Genomic DNA, 16,199 nt, shown 5'->3' with positions numbered 1-16,199 from the left:
GCTCCCTGGCAGACATCTGCAGGGATTAGTACCCTTTGCCAGGCTACACCATGGGAAACCAGGAAGAGTATCGAGTCAGGCAGGCTATGGGCAGACCCAGAACAAGACCAATTCTCTGCCCTGACAGCATTCCTCTCCATCCCGGGATGCCTGTAGCAGTCTCAGCTCTCGTCTGTTGTCACTGTTCAATTGCTCTGAACATTCTGCTCCAGCCATGCTAATCTTCCAAAGCAAGCCAAGGTTGCTCACAACCTGCAGTGGCTGAGCCAGGAACAAAGCCAAACGCCTTCCATGCCTGGAAGCTCTTCTTACTGGGCTGCCCCACCACCTTCTGCTGCCTCACCTTCTGTTCTCGTCATTTTTGACTCTTGGGTGCCACTGACACTGGGCTTCTTTGAGACTCTCACACTGGGTCAGGACCCCTGCTTATGGCCTGTGCATATGCTCTCCTCCCCCTCACGTCTCTTACTACAGCTAGTCCTTCCCACTTCGGATCAGCTTGTCCTCTACAGAGATCAGGCAAGGAAGAACTGGTGTGTGTGTGTGTGTGTGTGTGTGTGTGTGTGTGTGTGTGTGTGTGTGTGTGATATTGTGCACCTCAATAAACTTATCTGGGGGTCAGAGACAGAACAGCCACTGTATTAACATAGGTTTAGGCAGTGGTAGCACATGCCTTTAATCTAGCATTTCAAAGGCAGAGATCTGTCTGGATCTAGGTGAGTTCAAGGCCACACTGGAAACAGCCAGGCATGGTGACATACACCTTTAATCCCAGGAAGTGATGGCAGGAAGCAGAAAGGTATGTAAGGCGTAAGGACCAGGAACTAGAGGCTTTTAAGCTTTTAGGCTTTTATCAGCAGCTCAGCTGAGATCCATACAGATGAGGACTCAGAGGCTTCCAGTTTGAGGAAACAGGATCGGCTGAGAAGTTGGTGAGGTGAGGTTAGCTGTGGCCTGCTCTGTCTCTGATCTTTCAGAATTCACCCCAATTCCTGGCTCCCCTGGGTTTTTTATTTAATAAGACCGTTCAGAAATTTGTGTTACGTGTGTGTGTGTGTGTGGGGGGGGGGGAGCCCAGGGGCCTGTTGGCTCTTGGTTCACCAGTGTGCCCAGTGCTTACAATCCTATCGGCATACAGCAGGGCACAGCAAACATTTCTCAAATTAAGACGTGAATGAATGAATTAGTGAATGAACTGGATGCTGTCAGGAGAGGGAAGATACCTTCAGTTGGAGGGATGGGGAAGGGCATTCCTAGAAGCAGCTGCCATTTCAGGAGTGTTTGCTTTGGGCCAGGATCTTCCAAGACACCTGATGGGGTGCCTCTAACCCAGTGCTCCCCACACGGCAGTCATGCAGCCTTGTTTGCTCTTCTCCTCCTTTCCGAGCCCTTCTTTCCCTCCTGTGTACATGTCCTGGGGCCTCTCTTGCTGGGCCTGGTTCAGAAGAAGGCCCCTGTGCTCCCCCTTGCAAGGTGAAGGAGTGGGCAGGCGCTCAGGCTCCCCATCTCCTGGCTTCCCTGAGGAGAAGGCACCATTTCTTCCCTGTGGTAGCTCAGCGGCCCTTGGGTACCGTCCTTCGGTCTGGTTTTGAGCAACCGTGACACTGGGGCTTTGGGGCCTGGCTTGTCTCTATACACGTGGTGGGTGGGGGCTGAAGGGTCACAGCCTGCCTTATGGAGTTCTTAGGAGTGAGCACTGCTCTCAGCCTTTGCCGTGTGTTAATTCATGCCAGTCAGGGCAATCCTGTGAGTAGGTGCCCGGATCAGTCCTGCTTTTCGAATAGCCTGGAGTACAAAGGCCGCAAGTGGCAGGGCCAGAACTCCCAGCCTGTCTGCTTTGGAAGCCTGGCTCTAGCCTTGCTGGATGACCTTACCACTCCCAGAAGCTCTAAAATGAGGCTCACTGTAGCAGCCCCAGCTGTTTCAGACAGGGTGGGAAAGATCCCAGTTCCTTGCCAACGGCCTATCTTCCCCTTTCATCTCCTTCAATAGCCCCAGTGGGAAGGAAGGTGAGGCCAGCAGAGTGGGAGGTGGGCTGAGTGTCCATGTATTCTGTACTTGGGATCCTGGAGGGCCCTGGCTGTCCACTATGGGACTGGGAATGCTGGTTCCAGGCCAGCTTGGTTATCATGTACCTACTACAAGTAGCCTGGCTGGCCTTCCATTACCATGTGAATCCCTCTCCACACAGAGGCACAACTGTCAGGGCCAAAGTCAAGGAACGACTTAACGTGGCTTACGATGGTCTCCTCAGTAGCCACTTCTGTTCCGTTCTTTTATTGTGGCTTTCTGGTTTTCCTATGGGAATTTCCCTCTTATCCTAGGAACCCCTCGGCCAGTCAGAGTCTCATCCCTTGGTCACAGTAGTCGATTCAGTGCCAGGCCTTGGTCGGTACTAATTGGGCCAATAAGATGGCAGAGATCCCAGGTCTTGCATAGTACCAGGGGAGAGATGGCCCTGTGCTCTGGCTTAGGACAACTGTAGCAGCCTGTTTTCTGATTGATGGGGAAGCCCTGTTGTGGAGTCTGCAGTTGGAGACTAACTGCATATTCAGAGAGAAGCCGGGTGAATCAAACCTCACCTAAGTAGTGCGGCCAGACTGTTTAATCATTGGTCAGCTGACTGTCATTCCTGTTTTATGTTTCTGGTTCTGAGGATCAAACCCAGAGCTTTGTGACTATGAGGGAGTGCATTCTTCCCCTTAGGAATTGAACCTGAGTCCTCTGAAAGAGCAGAAAGTGCTATTAACCACCGAGCCATCTCTCCAGCCCCCTGTTCCCATTTTATGATAGGGTCTCACTATGTAGCTCTTGCTGTCCTGGAATTCACAGAGATCCTCCTGTCTCTGCCTCCTGAGTGTTGGAGTAAAAAGGTGTGCCACCATGCCCAGACTTTTTTGTTCCTCTTATTCCCTGGTTTATGATGTGAGTTTTCTTTGCCATGTATTTCTCATCTTTAACATGGCACACCCGTTAGTAGACCAAAGTCCACCTGACCTTGGTCTAAATGCTCTAAATCTGTGAGCCAAAATGAACCATTTTTCTTGTAAACTAATTTCATCAGGTAACCGAAAGCTGAGTACATAATTCTACCTCACATGAAACACTGCAAACCCCTTACATACACTTTGTGGGATCTCCGTGCTGGGTTAGGTGGGACAGATACTGCCTGGGCTATCTGTCTTTATGAACCTATGATTCATGGCTTCATCCACGTGATTCTGGCACCACAACAACACAGCCCCTTTCATTCCCTTCAACAATACAAAAATGTGCCTGACTGGTTCAACAGGCTTCTCTATGTGTTCAGGAAGGAAAGATTCATTTACAAAGGAGAATGGACTAATAGAGGGCAAAGATCAAATAAGGCATGAGGTATAGCCCCAGAGAGACCTCTTGGGGTAAACTGTACAAAGCTCACCACCAGCTCCAGCTTGCATCCCATGATAGGACCATGTGGCCAGCTCTACCACTGTAAGTTAATACATTGGTAAATCCTATACTTATTTTGTAGGGAGAATAACCCTATTCCATTACATTTGTGGTATGTCTCAAGCATATGCACTTAAAACACATTAAAATTCTTGTTTTTGATGTTCTTAATTTCTCAGTATTCCAAAACTTATAAATATGGCCCTAGCCAGGCAGGCTCTCTAAGCAATTCACAGTGTCTTCTAAGGCAGTGGGTCTTTTGGAAGCTTGTCAACTTAAAGCCCATTCTGAGCCCAAAGGAGGTACCCAGGATACTCCCTTTCCAAAGACAAGGTCCTCCTGTGGCAGTGATGGGGTATGGGGACTCGGACACTCAAAGGAGTGGCAGGTAGGGGGCACTCGCCTGGTTGATAATTGGAATTTTAATTCTCATTCCTGTAATCGTATTTCTTGTAAACCATCAGATCAGAGCAATCGGGGCTGCATGGAGTGGAGGGATGTAAAAGTGAGTCACAAAGAGATGGCGGGAGAGATGCATTATGGGCTGTGGTTGATTCTCATTTACTGTTCACTTTTCCTTCTTATTAAAAACAAAAACCTGTCTGCAGTCACCCACCATGTAGAGAGTTAGTGGTCCACACTTAAACAGCCATTTCCCTCTGCACGGCGTGGCAAAGAAACAATAGACTGGATACTGACTGGGCCTTGGCAATGACCAGGGAACCTAGCATGCTGGAGAAGGGCGAGACGAGGGTACCAGGCCTCCTGTACTGCGAGCATCTGACCCCACTTGCTCCTCTGGGAGAGTCTTGCCTAGATGCTCCTGCCACTAGGTTTGTGCACCAAGATTTACCTGCCACCCAGCTGTTTCTTTGCCCACAATCCCTCTTGGGGCAGTATTTGAGCTTCTGAGCTGATGTGGGAAGACAAAGGCAAGAAATGAAGAAATGACCCACCTATGTCCTCAGCCTGAGGACCCATCATCATTCCTGACCTCTGGATGAGGTTTTCCATTGACTTGGTGCATCTACGTTATTTAATTCCTAGTTTGCAGGGTCACCCGCTGGCTGCTATCTTCCAAACTTGTTCCTCCTGTAGGATCTGCTAGAGTGGTCACTGTGGAGTAAGGGCAAGCCCAAGGCTGCCCTACTTCTTTCTGTCTCTGGGCTCCTTGTCAGTGTGTTATATTCTCTTCCTTTGAACCAAGAGCACCCAGCATCCTGGTGCTATACAGCTGTCAAGCCATACCCTGGGAGTGGTGGTGATGTTCACTTGAAGCCTAATGCATCCCAGCTTGCACAGTGAAATCTAGGAATGACTTACTCAAGAGAAGGGGCTGCCATTGCAGCTGAGGTCTCTTGCATCTCAGCACATGGACAGCACAGACATCAAGGGCAAGTCTTCCCCTTTGCTGCCTGAAGAACAAGTTGGAGAGCATGTCCTCTCACCCCGCTACTTGGGCAAAGCTTAGGGAAGGAAGGACAGGGGACTTTTTCTTCTGTGTCAATTGTACTTTCCCCCAGCAGTTTAGTTCAAATGTGACCTCTTCAGAACGCTGTGCAGGAATCCTACTCAGTCTGGATATCTACAGAAATGTCCTTCATCTTTGAGCTTGGCCCACAATCCTTGTTCGCAGACAGAATCCAGGGTCAGTGTGACTGCCTATCAAGAGCTCTCAACCTGGCTCACGAGACAAAAGGGTTTGATGGGAATAATCATCCACTTGGCCCTGTCTTCTCACCAAATGCCAATCACACAAGAAGTGGTCTTGGCCCCACCTGTTCCTTTCTTCTTTCCATTTCTCTGGGATGCATGGTCAACAGTAGCCAGAGCAGAGCAGAAACACCAGCAGCAAAGGTATACCTCCTTGGGTACACCGCTGCTTAGCTATACCTGTTGAGTCACTTAATCTACAGACAGTCTCACGATGTTGGTGGCTAGTCTTCATTAGCATCACCAGTTGTGTTACTGAGGGAGAGGAAGCTTCTGTTTTCTCAGCAGGAAGAGGCGAGATTTGGTCAGGGTAGCAGACTAGTACCTGCCATGACTGCACTTCCAGGCATATCAAAAATGCTATCTGCTGTGTCTGTCTCCTGCTGAAACCCACCACTGCATGAGCGCCTGGCTGGAAGAACACATGGAGGAACCCAGAAAGCCACTCCAGCCTTGCTTTGGCCAGTGAGGGGGTCAAGACATGAAAAGCAGCATTCTCTTTTGACCTCCCAGACTCACTATCTGGCTGGAGAGATACAGAAACACCAAGGAGAGCAGTGGGGACAGCTGTGAGTGCGGCCAGAGAGGAACAAGAGATCAGAAGGAGCAGCCGAGACTCAGGGACTGCTACTCCTTACAGCTGGGTCTTCCTTTTAGAGGGAGAGTGGGGGCAACCGTTGGTGCTGTGACTCCTTACCACGGCACAGCAGCCAGCTCAGCAGAATGTAAGCAGTGGGCGCCTCCTTCAAAACAGGAGGCCAGCGCCTGACCCAGCCACATGGTACACGGAGCAGGCTGATCCAGCTGCATGAGTCATGGGCATGAGCATGGCTGGGCTGGCAGAAACTTTAAAATCAAGGCATCTGGGGTCAAGATCATGATGGGGAAACCACAGAGACAGCTGACCGGTGCTAGTTGGAGCTCACTGACTGTGGACAGACAGCTCGGGAACCTGCATGGGACCAAACTAGGCCCGCTGAATGTGGGTGACAGTTGTGTGGCTTGATCTGTTTGTGGGGTCCCTGGCAGCAGGACCAGGACTTATCCCAGGTGCATGACCTGGCTTTTTGGAGCCCACTCCCTGCGGTGGGATACCTTGCTCAGCCTTGATACAACGGGGAGGGGCTAGGCTCTCCTTCAACTTGGTATGCCAGACTTTATTGACTACCATGGGAGGCCTTACCCACTCTGAGGAGTGGATGGGGGTAGAGTGGGAGGGAGGTGAGGAGGCGGGAGAAGGGGAGGGAGGGGGAACTGGGGTTAGTATGTAAAATAAAAAAAATTAATAAATAAATATATTTAAAATAAAAAAAATCAAGGCATCTGCCTTTTCATTTTAGGGACCTCACCTCTGCACAGTATTGCCTCCCCTACCCCGAATCTTTGTATTCATCCCTGATACCTCGTGCACTGTTCTCCAAGTACACGGTAAGTATCTGTGAAGGAAAGAAATGAGGTCTTAAGTTGGCTGAGGAACTGGAAGGAACTGAAATATAATGCAGGACCCTCAGGTCATGGTTTACCACATGTTCTCTTAAGCAAGTCTCTTCTGTTTGGGCTGGATGGGCATACTTTGTCACGTGTGTAAAAGGGAGTCACGGGGTGAGGCTGTCTTGATTGGAAGAGTTTCAAGCTCTGCTAATCTGGGGAGGAAAAGGCAGGTGGAACAGGCTGTGGCTGGGCTGGGGGGCCTCAGTGTCTGGTCTGTGCAGGTGTCCCTGTTTCCTCTTGGCCCCAGTCTGAGACAAGTGAATCTGGGGTCTTCATTTGCTTCTATTCACAGCCTCCCCTTGGGTCTGACAAGGCCCTGTGCATTAGGCTGGGGGACACAGGCCCGAAGGCATCCTTGTTTCCTGTTATAGACTTTGTGTGAACCACACTGTGCTGTGGAGACGGCACAACATTCCCACGATTAGAAAGATCTGTTCCGAGTTCCATTGGGCAACTCAAATCTTGACATTTCTTTCACCTATTGACATTCTGGAGACTAGGTATGAACTTTGATTCTGCCTCTCCCAGGAGCTGCCGTATCTCCAGAGCAGGGGTGAGGCACTGGGGAAACAAACAATGCCTGGAATCGCTATTTCAGCCAGCACTGAGCCTTAGCCCTGCTTGGGTCAGTGACACTGAATGGCTAATTCCGAGCATTGCACCTCCACACTAACCAAGAAAAACTGAGACAATGCCCTGCCTATTCCTCACTAGACTTCTGGAAGGATAGTTCATCATTTTTTTTTAATCAATGAAATTAATAATTTTAAACAACTAATGAACAAATAGCTGGACTGTGCTGAGGATTTTTCTGAGTCTGGTGGTGTCTATGTACAGCTCTATGTGTGGTCTTATCCACTCCCATAGCAATCTTGTATAGATCAAGTTATGGAAATTGGAGGGTCAGGTAGCTTTCTCAGGGCCAGACAGTTGCCAGTGGTAGACATGGCATTTGAATCCAATAGCCATCACTTCCAGTGTCAGGCATATGTTAGATGTGTATTTTGTTCTCCAGGATCTCATAATTAAGGAGAATCAGCATGTTTTTTTTTTTTTTTTAATATTTTTAAGAAGAAAATGATGGCATGCCGACCATCTAAGCCTCACATGTTTAGGTATTTCTTTGTTCCTGCATGGGTGAGAAGAGGGCTTAACCCTTAGCACCCATCACTAGAGTCAGCTGAACAAGAACATAGGATGGACTTAATCAAAGTTTTAAGTGACAGAGGAGTGTTCAGAAGCAAAGACTGAGAGGTGTGGGGAAAGTACCCTTTTATGTGGAGGCTCAGTGAAGACCGGCAGCTGTGTAGAAAGGACTGGACCAGAAGACGGAGGTCTCAGGTACTTGGGAATGAGAGAGGAGCTCAGCAAGGCCTGCTTGGGTTCCTTTGCCGTTGAAATGAAGGACATGGGAGCCACACACTATCGGAGAATTTCTTTGTAAGGATCCCTCGCACAGAAAGAGAAGTGTATGACTGGCCCTGGGGAAGAAGTTCCGGCTTCTATGACTAGTGGAGGGCTAGGTAGGGGCAGGAGGCAGAAAGAGACCTCACCTCGGAGGCTTCTGCATGGTCCTTCCATTCAAACTGTCAGCTTCTGTTGTCTGCTGTTCCATTAGTTTATATTTCATAAATGCAAAACCACATTTTATATCTGTGTACATACACACACATGCACATGTGTGGTAAAATTTATTAACGTGTGTGATTACTCCAAGACTTCACCTCTCCACTCTCTTGTTAAGGCGAGCCATCAAGCCTGGTCACTGTCTAGTCTCCTCAGTCCTTCCTTCCATAATGAGCTCAGCTTAGCCCAGGGCTGAGGTTGAGGAAGGGGAGTTGGGAATTTCAGCTGGAAAGGTGAAGGCAATTGTTCCAGGATGGTGGATGAAGGGAGCAGGGGTGGGGGTTGGGGGAGGAAATGGAGGAGGGGAGGGATAGAGGGATACAGAGAAAGACATGGAGAAAGGGAGTTGGTAGAGATGGAGTCCCTCACAGGTAGACAAAGAGGGTAGAAGGAGGAGGCAGAGGGAGGGAGTCATGGGAAAAACAGAAGAGACAGGCAAAGGTAGCCTGTAGGCTGGGGTGGAGAAGACAGTCTCTGGAGAACTAGGCACGAGTGTGGGGCGGGTCCCAGGATGAGGGCTAAGGCAGACACCAGGAAGACAGGGAATAGGAGACCTGCAGCAGGTGCTGCTGTTTTGGTTCCTTTTCAAATTCTTTTCCTGTTTAAAACTGGACAGGATCTTGTGCGGTGCCCTGGTGGTCTCAGATAACTGTGTGCCTGCTTTGGTTTCCCAAAGGCTGGGGTTGCAGGTGTGGACCATTCCTAGATTAGGAGCTCTTTCTCCTGGTTGGCCCCAGCCTGTATGTTTCTATGAGCCTTTTCTGTGGACTGTAGTTTCGTTAGGCAAGTATGTCTCTGTGTCCACATACATGCTTTGTGTAGAAGGACCCTGGGTGCATCGCTCTGCTGCTCTCTGCCCCGCCCCCCTCCACTACTAAAGACAGCGGTAGCAACCATTGCAAGGTGGTTGTTAGGACTAAACATTAAACAGTATTCTTTAAATGGCAGTGTACACTGTTTAACAAAGGCCCTAGGAGATCAATCACAGAAGTCTCCACTCTCCTGGAGCCATTCCTGAAGCTCCTATGGTCTGACTCCCGTCTACTTGTTGAAGCTCTTGGCCCTGAATGCAGCCTTCTCTTCCTCTGCCTCAGGCTGGTCTGTCACACAAGCGTTTAGTTCTTAGCCCCCCTCTTTACCCGATGTCAATGCATCACCAAGGCCATCAGTTCCTCTTGTCACTAGACCTCCCTGTGCTCCTTCACTCCAGACTGCTCACCTGACCACATCTCATGTGTACTCCACTGCCACAGCTCCCAGACCTGCTCCCCACTTTGGCCTCTCTTTGATGAGGGCGCCCTAAGGCTGCCATCAGAAGTGTCTAAAATCTCACTTCATCCCATCTCTTTCTAGCACAGTCTATCAGTGGTTGCATCCTGTCATCAGGATAAAATCACACCTTAGCTACCTTCCAGGGCTTACTAAATCTGACTTACCTGTATTCCCAACTTTCTCGTCCTTGTGCATACTCTAATCTTGTTCCTCAGTCAGCCAGCTCCTGCACTTAGGACTGGGTGGCTGCTTTGGCCATGCCCTTCCCCCAAAACCTTTCAAACCATACCTAGACGTCAAGCACTGCAGTCTTTCCTTTCCCTAAGGAGCCTCCTTTACTACCTCAAGAAAATGAGGTCACCCAGACAGACACAGGAAAAAAGAGGCAACATCAAGGGGTCTAGAGACTGAGACAGCTGTACCATTACCAGGCATCATATGACCCTCAAAGGTAAAGAAATGAGACCACCCAAGACCACTGGGGCTAACATGGCTGACCATGAGGACCACTAATTGTCCTTTGCCTCATTAAAATGGCATCTCCATATCATTAACCTGGTAAAATTGCCTATTCCTACTATGCAGGTGACACCATGCCACATATGGAAAGCCCCATAGAAGGACAAAAAACAAAACAAAACAAAACAAAACAAGCAAACAAAAACCCCAGGAGAAATCTGATTGGGAAAAATTCCATCCCATTCTCTGCCCCTGCCCCCTGCCATTCAATTCAAGAATTATCCTCCCCTCCATTAAGATTCACCATAAGATGAGCTATTCAACACTTGACAGCATGAGCTTGAGAAGCCTGCGTTCACGCCAAGTGTGTAACTCTCCTGTAGCGAGTGTCCTCTCTGCTGCTCACTCTGTCCACCCGTCTCTGAATTCTTTCTGACAATGCAGGGAACTTGGAAACACCAAGTGAAGTTCTCAGTCTGGTCCCCCTCTCTTTGCAACCTACCCAGCCTTGATCACAGGTAACAAAGGCCATGCTCAAGAATGTGAGTCCCATCTTCCCAAGAAGATGCCCAGCTCCTCAACACCTCATTGTCAGCCTTTGGACCCCTGCAGCATTTCCCACAAGGCTACACACAGGTACTGGCCAGTGTACACCTGGGCCATTTGGGGATGAAATTCCAGCTCCTCAACACTTCATCGTCAGCCTTTGGATCTCTGCAGCACTTCCCACAAGGCTACACACAGGTACACCTGGCCATTGGGGGTGAAATTCCAGGTGCTGCCCTTTTCTTAGAATGGGAAAGTGAGAATAGAATTCCACACAAGGGGTGATTTTTGATGACCTACTGTGTTCGGGTAGAGTAAACACAGGGCTCAGCACAGCTCTTGGAGAGAGCAGGTGCTCTTAGGACGACTATTTTCATGATTGCATTTGCTATTGCTGTGAGGATGACTGAGACACTCATCTGCAGTCACTGCTACTGCTGTGAGGATGACTGAGACACTCACTCATCTGCAGTCACTGCTACTGCTGTGAGGATGACTGAGACACTCATCTGCAGTCACTGCTACTGCTGTGAGGATGACTGAGACATTCATCTGCAGTCACTGCTACTGCTGTGAGGATGACTGAGACATTCATCTGCAGTCACTGCTACTGCTGTGAGGATGACTGAGACACTCACTCATCTGCAGTCACTGCTACTGCTGTGAGGATGACTGAGACACTCACTCATCTGCAGTCACTGCTACTGCTGTGAGGATGACTGAGACACTCACTCACCTACAGTCACTGCTGCTGCTGTGAGGATGACTGAGACACTCACTCACCTACAGTCACTGCTGCTGCTGTGAGGATGACTGAGACACTCACTCATCTGCAGTATTGCTACTGCTGTGAGGATGACTGAGACACTCACTCACCTACAGTCACTGCTGCTGCTGTGAGGATGACTGAGACACTCACTCATCTGCAGTATTGCTACTGCTGTGAGGATGACTGAGACACTCATCTGCAGCCACTGTGCACCAGTTACCTCGCTGCCCCAACAGGTATTTTCTGATCATCAGCTTTCTCTGAACACTCGTCCCTTTGTGCCCATCCCTACACCCGGAAGGCACAGAGAATGCTGACTGGAACAGAATGAAGATTCAGAGGCACCCCTGTTCCCCTTCCACATCCCACATGCCCTTGGTCTCCTGGAGAAGAACATGCAATATGCTGTCAGCTTCCTGTCTTGCCTCTGGGGAGCAGCAGATGGAAGGGGCCTGTCAGGACCCTGCTGCCCACCCTAGGCAGCCACTCCGTCAGCCACCCATTACTCCAGGCCCTCTAAGTGCCAACCTAAGCCGAGGTGACTCTGCCCCATGGAATTAGGATTTATGCATAACATATTAAATTTTACATGTAAAGCTATCTGTCACAGATAATTTGTCAGACCCTGAGAAGGCCAGGATAGCTTTCATCTGTGAGGTGGGAAACGTGTATATGTCAGTCATGTCACCATAGACTACTCAGAGGCTCCAGGGCAGGCAGCTGCACTGAGGCCTCCAGCTGCTCCCCTGGGTGGGTGGGGAGCAAAGTCCAGTTTTTGGACAGCATTCTCAGGTTGTTTTCACACTTCCTTCTCACCCTCCTTCCTTTCGCTCTGCTTTTCCTCAGAGGTTGTGCTTTAGCCTCGCAATGGCTAGAGCCCTTTACACACTTATCAGAAAACTGTCCTTGTTTCAGAACGCTGACTACAGGAAGGAGGGCCTCACACCTCCCAGGAGAGGCAGAACGCATATCACTGGGGTGAGCAATGAGGGACAGTTCCAATGGCTGCTTCCCTCCTGCAAGGTAAGGACAGCTCTCCTCAGTTCAAGATGGTACCTAGTGGAGGGAACTTTGTTCAAGAAATATTCTTCTGGTCAAGTTAACTGTCCAGGGGCAGGAATTTAGTCAGGCTGTGCTAACTCAACTTAAAACATTCTCTCACTCTTTCTCATCTACAGAACAGACCAGGGGTTTATTTATTTATTTATTTATTGCTTTTGGTTTTGGTGACTTTCTGGAAAGATTTACATGTCACAGAAATTTAGCTGTAATTTGCCAGGGATTGGTAAAATGGCATGGGCTGGTGATGACCACCTTCCCTCCCACAAGGAGCAAAGCTCTCCTGGTCCCAGCAGGCATTATCAAGAGGAGGTAGGTCACAAGGGCCTCTCCCTGGTGCCCAGGGGCTCAGAGACTTCCTACCTTTCTCTCCTTGTCGCCGTACTCCACACCCAAAGTGTCCATGGCCCGGACAATGGCGGCCAGAGACTGGATGGTGTTGCTGTAGACAACAGGCTTGTACTGCTTTACATCTTCTCCAGAGAAGCCATCTTCATGGATGATCCTGGAAGAAAACCACAAACCACACCTGTTGAGTACAGTGTCCTGAGTCCACATGGACAACACCAGGGGTCACAGGGCAAGCCTGGCTCACAGAGGGAGAACTGGGGGAGCTGGGTCCTGTGGGAATGATGGATTATTGAGTTGCTCTACAGGGGCTGTAAAATCCAAAAACAAACAAACAAACAAAACAAAACTCCACTTATTTGAACTACTGAATATAATGACCTGAAATATAAACTATTGAAAACATTACAGTCTTCACATTCTCTTTACAGGGGAGGGAATGAGGGGCTAAAGACAGTTGAAAACATTGCAACAGGAGCAGCAACACGAACTACTCAGCGCATGCTCGCTGCTGCCGTCTAAGAACAGTGCAGGGCCCTGACTTATACTTCGTATTCAGAGAATCCCGCTCAAGATCCCTGCAAGAACTCAGCAAATGAAAGATACAATCTCAAGCTCTCAGCCAAGCCCTGCCCCCTCCACTGGTGGGGACCAAACCCAGGCTCCAGTGTACTGCTAGGTGAGGACAGTTCTCCAAGGAGAGACGGCAGCCACACCCACAGTTCACTCCCAGTGCTTTTAATGAAGGTATGCCTGGCTTAAATAAACAGCCAGCCCGATCCAGGCACACGTACGAGACACACTCTAGTAGACACGCCAGCAATGGGCATTTTCCTACTCTTCCACAGTTGGTATTAGCTAGTCACCCTGTTCTGCTGGATCTCAACAATTGACAGAGTCCACATAGGGGACACCACAGATCAGAGGCAGTGTGACACCCTCTGGCAGCCTTTGATACAAGCTCATAGCTGACAGAATCCTGGAAAGAGGAAATCACATCCAAACTGCAAGAATAGTCTTAAATGGAAGTAAAGAAAAAGCAGACAAGTTTTAAGGACAACATTGGAGGTTATTTGTGCTTTGATAGACTGTGTGAACCATTTTAAGGCCACATTTCCACCAGAACAGGAACTAATACCACGTGTAACACACACAGGACTCAACAGGAGAGCTGAGCCTTCCTACCTACTCAAGGCCCTCTCTATGCCTTCATGACCTCCTTTCTGTCCAGGAGAACACCACAGATGAGCATCTTGAAAACAGCTTTAATGAGATTAATTTTATTTACTACACAGTCCACTTGCCTAAACCACGCAGCTCAATATTTGTTTTAGCAAATTCACAAGACTGGGTAACCATAACTGCGTTCTAACTGTAGAATGTTTTTCCCCTTTCCCAATGTAGCTCTATACCCATCACCAACCACCCTTCATTCTCACTGCAATCCTAAGCCCACTAAACTACACTGCTGCTATAAATTTCCTAGTTCGGGCAGTCCCTGTAGATGGAATGATATGGTCTATGTGTGTGTTTGTGATTGGATCTTTGCTCATGTTATAGCATGCCTCAGTAACTGCTTTCTTTGTATGGATGTACTACCATTTAGTCATCCAGACACCAGCAATCCTGCAGCAAAGTGAGAGTCAGTGCTGGCTGTGGGTCTCCATTCTGAGCTTCTCCAAGAAGCAGACCAGAACAACCCTGTGGACATTTTGTGGGTCTGATCAGCGCTAAGTGGTTTTTTTTTTTAAATAAAAACTTCTTTTTATTTGGAAAGATTTATTTTATTTTATGAGTGCTTGACTGCATGCATGTAAGTGCACCACATGTGCGCCTACTGCCCCCGCAGGTCAGAGACTGTGTCAGATTCCTTGGAACTGGGGTTACATGCAATTGTGAACTGCCTTGTGAGTGCTCAGAAGGGAACCTGGGTCCTCTGCAGGAAGAGAAATTCCTCGCAACTGCTGAGCCATCTTTACAGCTCCTGCAAAACCCTCCTGGTGGAGAATGTAGTCACACAGGCCACAGGTGTGTGACCCCAGGAGAAGTGAAGAGAACAAAAGAAAGCAGTGTGTTCTGACAGTGGACAGCATGCTGTGTGGGGGCTTGTGGACTGCAGGCACTGGCCAGCACAGCACAGGCTGGAGGAGCCTGGCAGGGGCTCGTTTGCTGCAGAGATGAGGGTCAGCACTCCAAAGTCAAGGCAGCTGAAACCGAGAGGAAAGTGCAGAGAAGGAGTTCTTGGCATCCGTGTGGGGTCCCCGGGGGTCCTTGGCTGAATAGATGAGACCCCACAGCTCCCAAAGAAGGGCACCAGAGAGGGAGTGAACTTCAGGAGCTGGAGGCTGAACACTTGCCAGCACTCCCCCAAGCCAGGAGATGAACCAGGAGCTGAAACGCTAGAGTGGAGTGAGTCCCTGGGGGCTGCGTGAGCCTTCAGCAGAGCCCCAGAGACCACAGCAACTAGGTTATGATAGCCCCTATGGCTTCCTGACGTCTCCCAACAATGCTAGAAAGCAAGCCCGAGAAATATAGCTGCCCACAACTAACTCAGCTACCCTAAAGAACAACAGACTAAAGACAACAGCCTTTAAAGGAGGATGGCAAAATCTAGACGCTCAGCAGAGTAATGCGTATGGTACTACCTTACAGTGGAAAAAATCCTGCTCCGCAGACGAGCAGGAATGCGGGGCTCACAGTGAAGAGTAGCACTAGCCAACTAAAGTAGATGTGGATGTGGACATGATACGGGTGACAGAGTCAACACATGGCATTGCAAAAACATCTACTTTAAATATTACGAGTATACTTCAGAGAGAAATGGAAGATACAGAAGTGAACAACAGCTGAAATAAAAGTTGTACTCAAGGGTGAAATTACTGGCAGATCAGACATGCAGAAGACTGACGAACCTGAAGACAAAGAAACAAAAACTAGTCAAATGGAGGAAAAAGGGAAAAGGCTGAAAATACCTTATAACACACAAACACGCAAAACTTCTCGGAATGTACAGGATGGGGGCCACGCAGAAGGTGCGTGTGGAAAAGTGGCACATGACTCAAGTCAATTACAATCACAAAATGTGTGATTACACATGGGAATTTTAGAGCAAACACAACATCCTGTAGTCTCAAATATAGACAAGATCTAATTCTTTATGAATAAAGATAAACAAGCATGTCTACCTTAAAATTTTTTTTAAAGATTTATTTATGTGTATGATGGTCTGCCTGAATGTGTCCTTGCAGGCCAGAAGAGGGCAGCAGATCTCATTATGGGTGATTGTGAGCCACCATGTGGTTGTCGGGAATTGAACTCAGGACCTCTGGAAGAGCAGTCAGTGCTCTTAACCGCTGAGCCATTCTCCAGCTCCGCATGTTTATCTTACTAATAACAAATAATGAAAATTTGTGTTAATCTTTAATAAATGGTAAAATTATATGATTTAATTTTAAACTTGTAAAATGACTTATTACCATTAAAT

General features: G+C 48.7%; 1 protein-coding gene across 2 annotated transcripts in view; it reads right to left on the bottom strand.

Moving 5' to 3' along the window:
• Gnao1 (G protein subunit alpha o1) overlaps positions 1–16,199 on the bottom strand; it is a 159,419-nt gene that overhangs the window by 59,888 nt on the left and 83,332 nt on the right. For both annotated transcript variants that reach the window (XM_036188697.1, XM_036188696.1), the window contains exon 3: positions 12,731–12,872. In XM_036188697.1, the coding sequence (XP_036044590.1) occupies positions 12,731–12,872 (142 nt within the window). The remainder of the gene's footprint in view (positions 1–12,730; positions 12,873–16,199) is intronic.

Source organism: Onychomys torridus, chromosome 5, assembly GCF_903995425.1.
Source record: "Onychomys torridus chromosome 5, mOncTor1.1, whole genome shotgun sequence".
Classification (NCBI taxonomy): domain Eukaryota; kingdom Metazoa; phylum Chordata; class Mammalia; order Rodentia; family Cricetidae; genus Onychomys; species Onychomys torridus.
The sequence above is the reverse complement of the archived record's forward strand: the minus strand, read 5'-3'. Positions and strand labels throughout refer to the sequence as shown.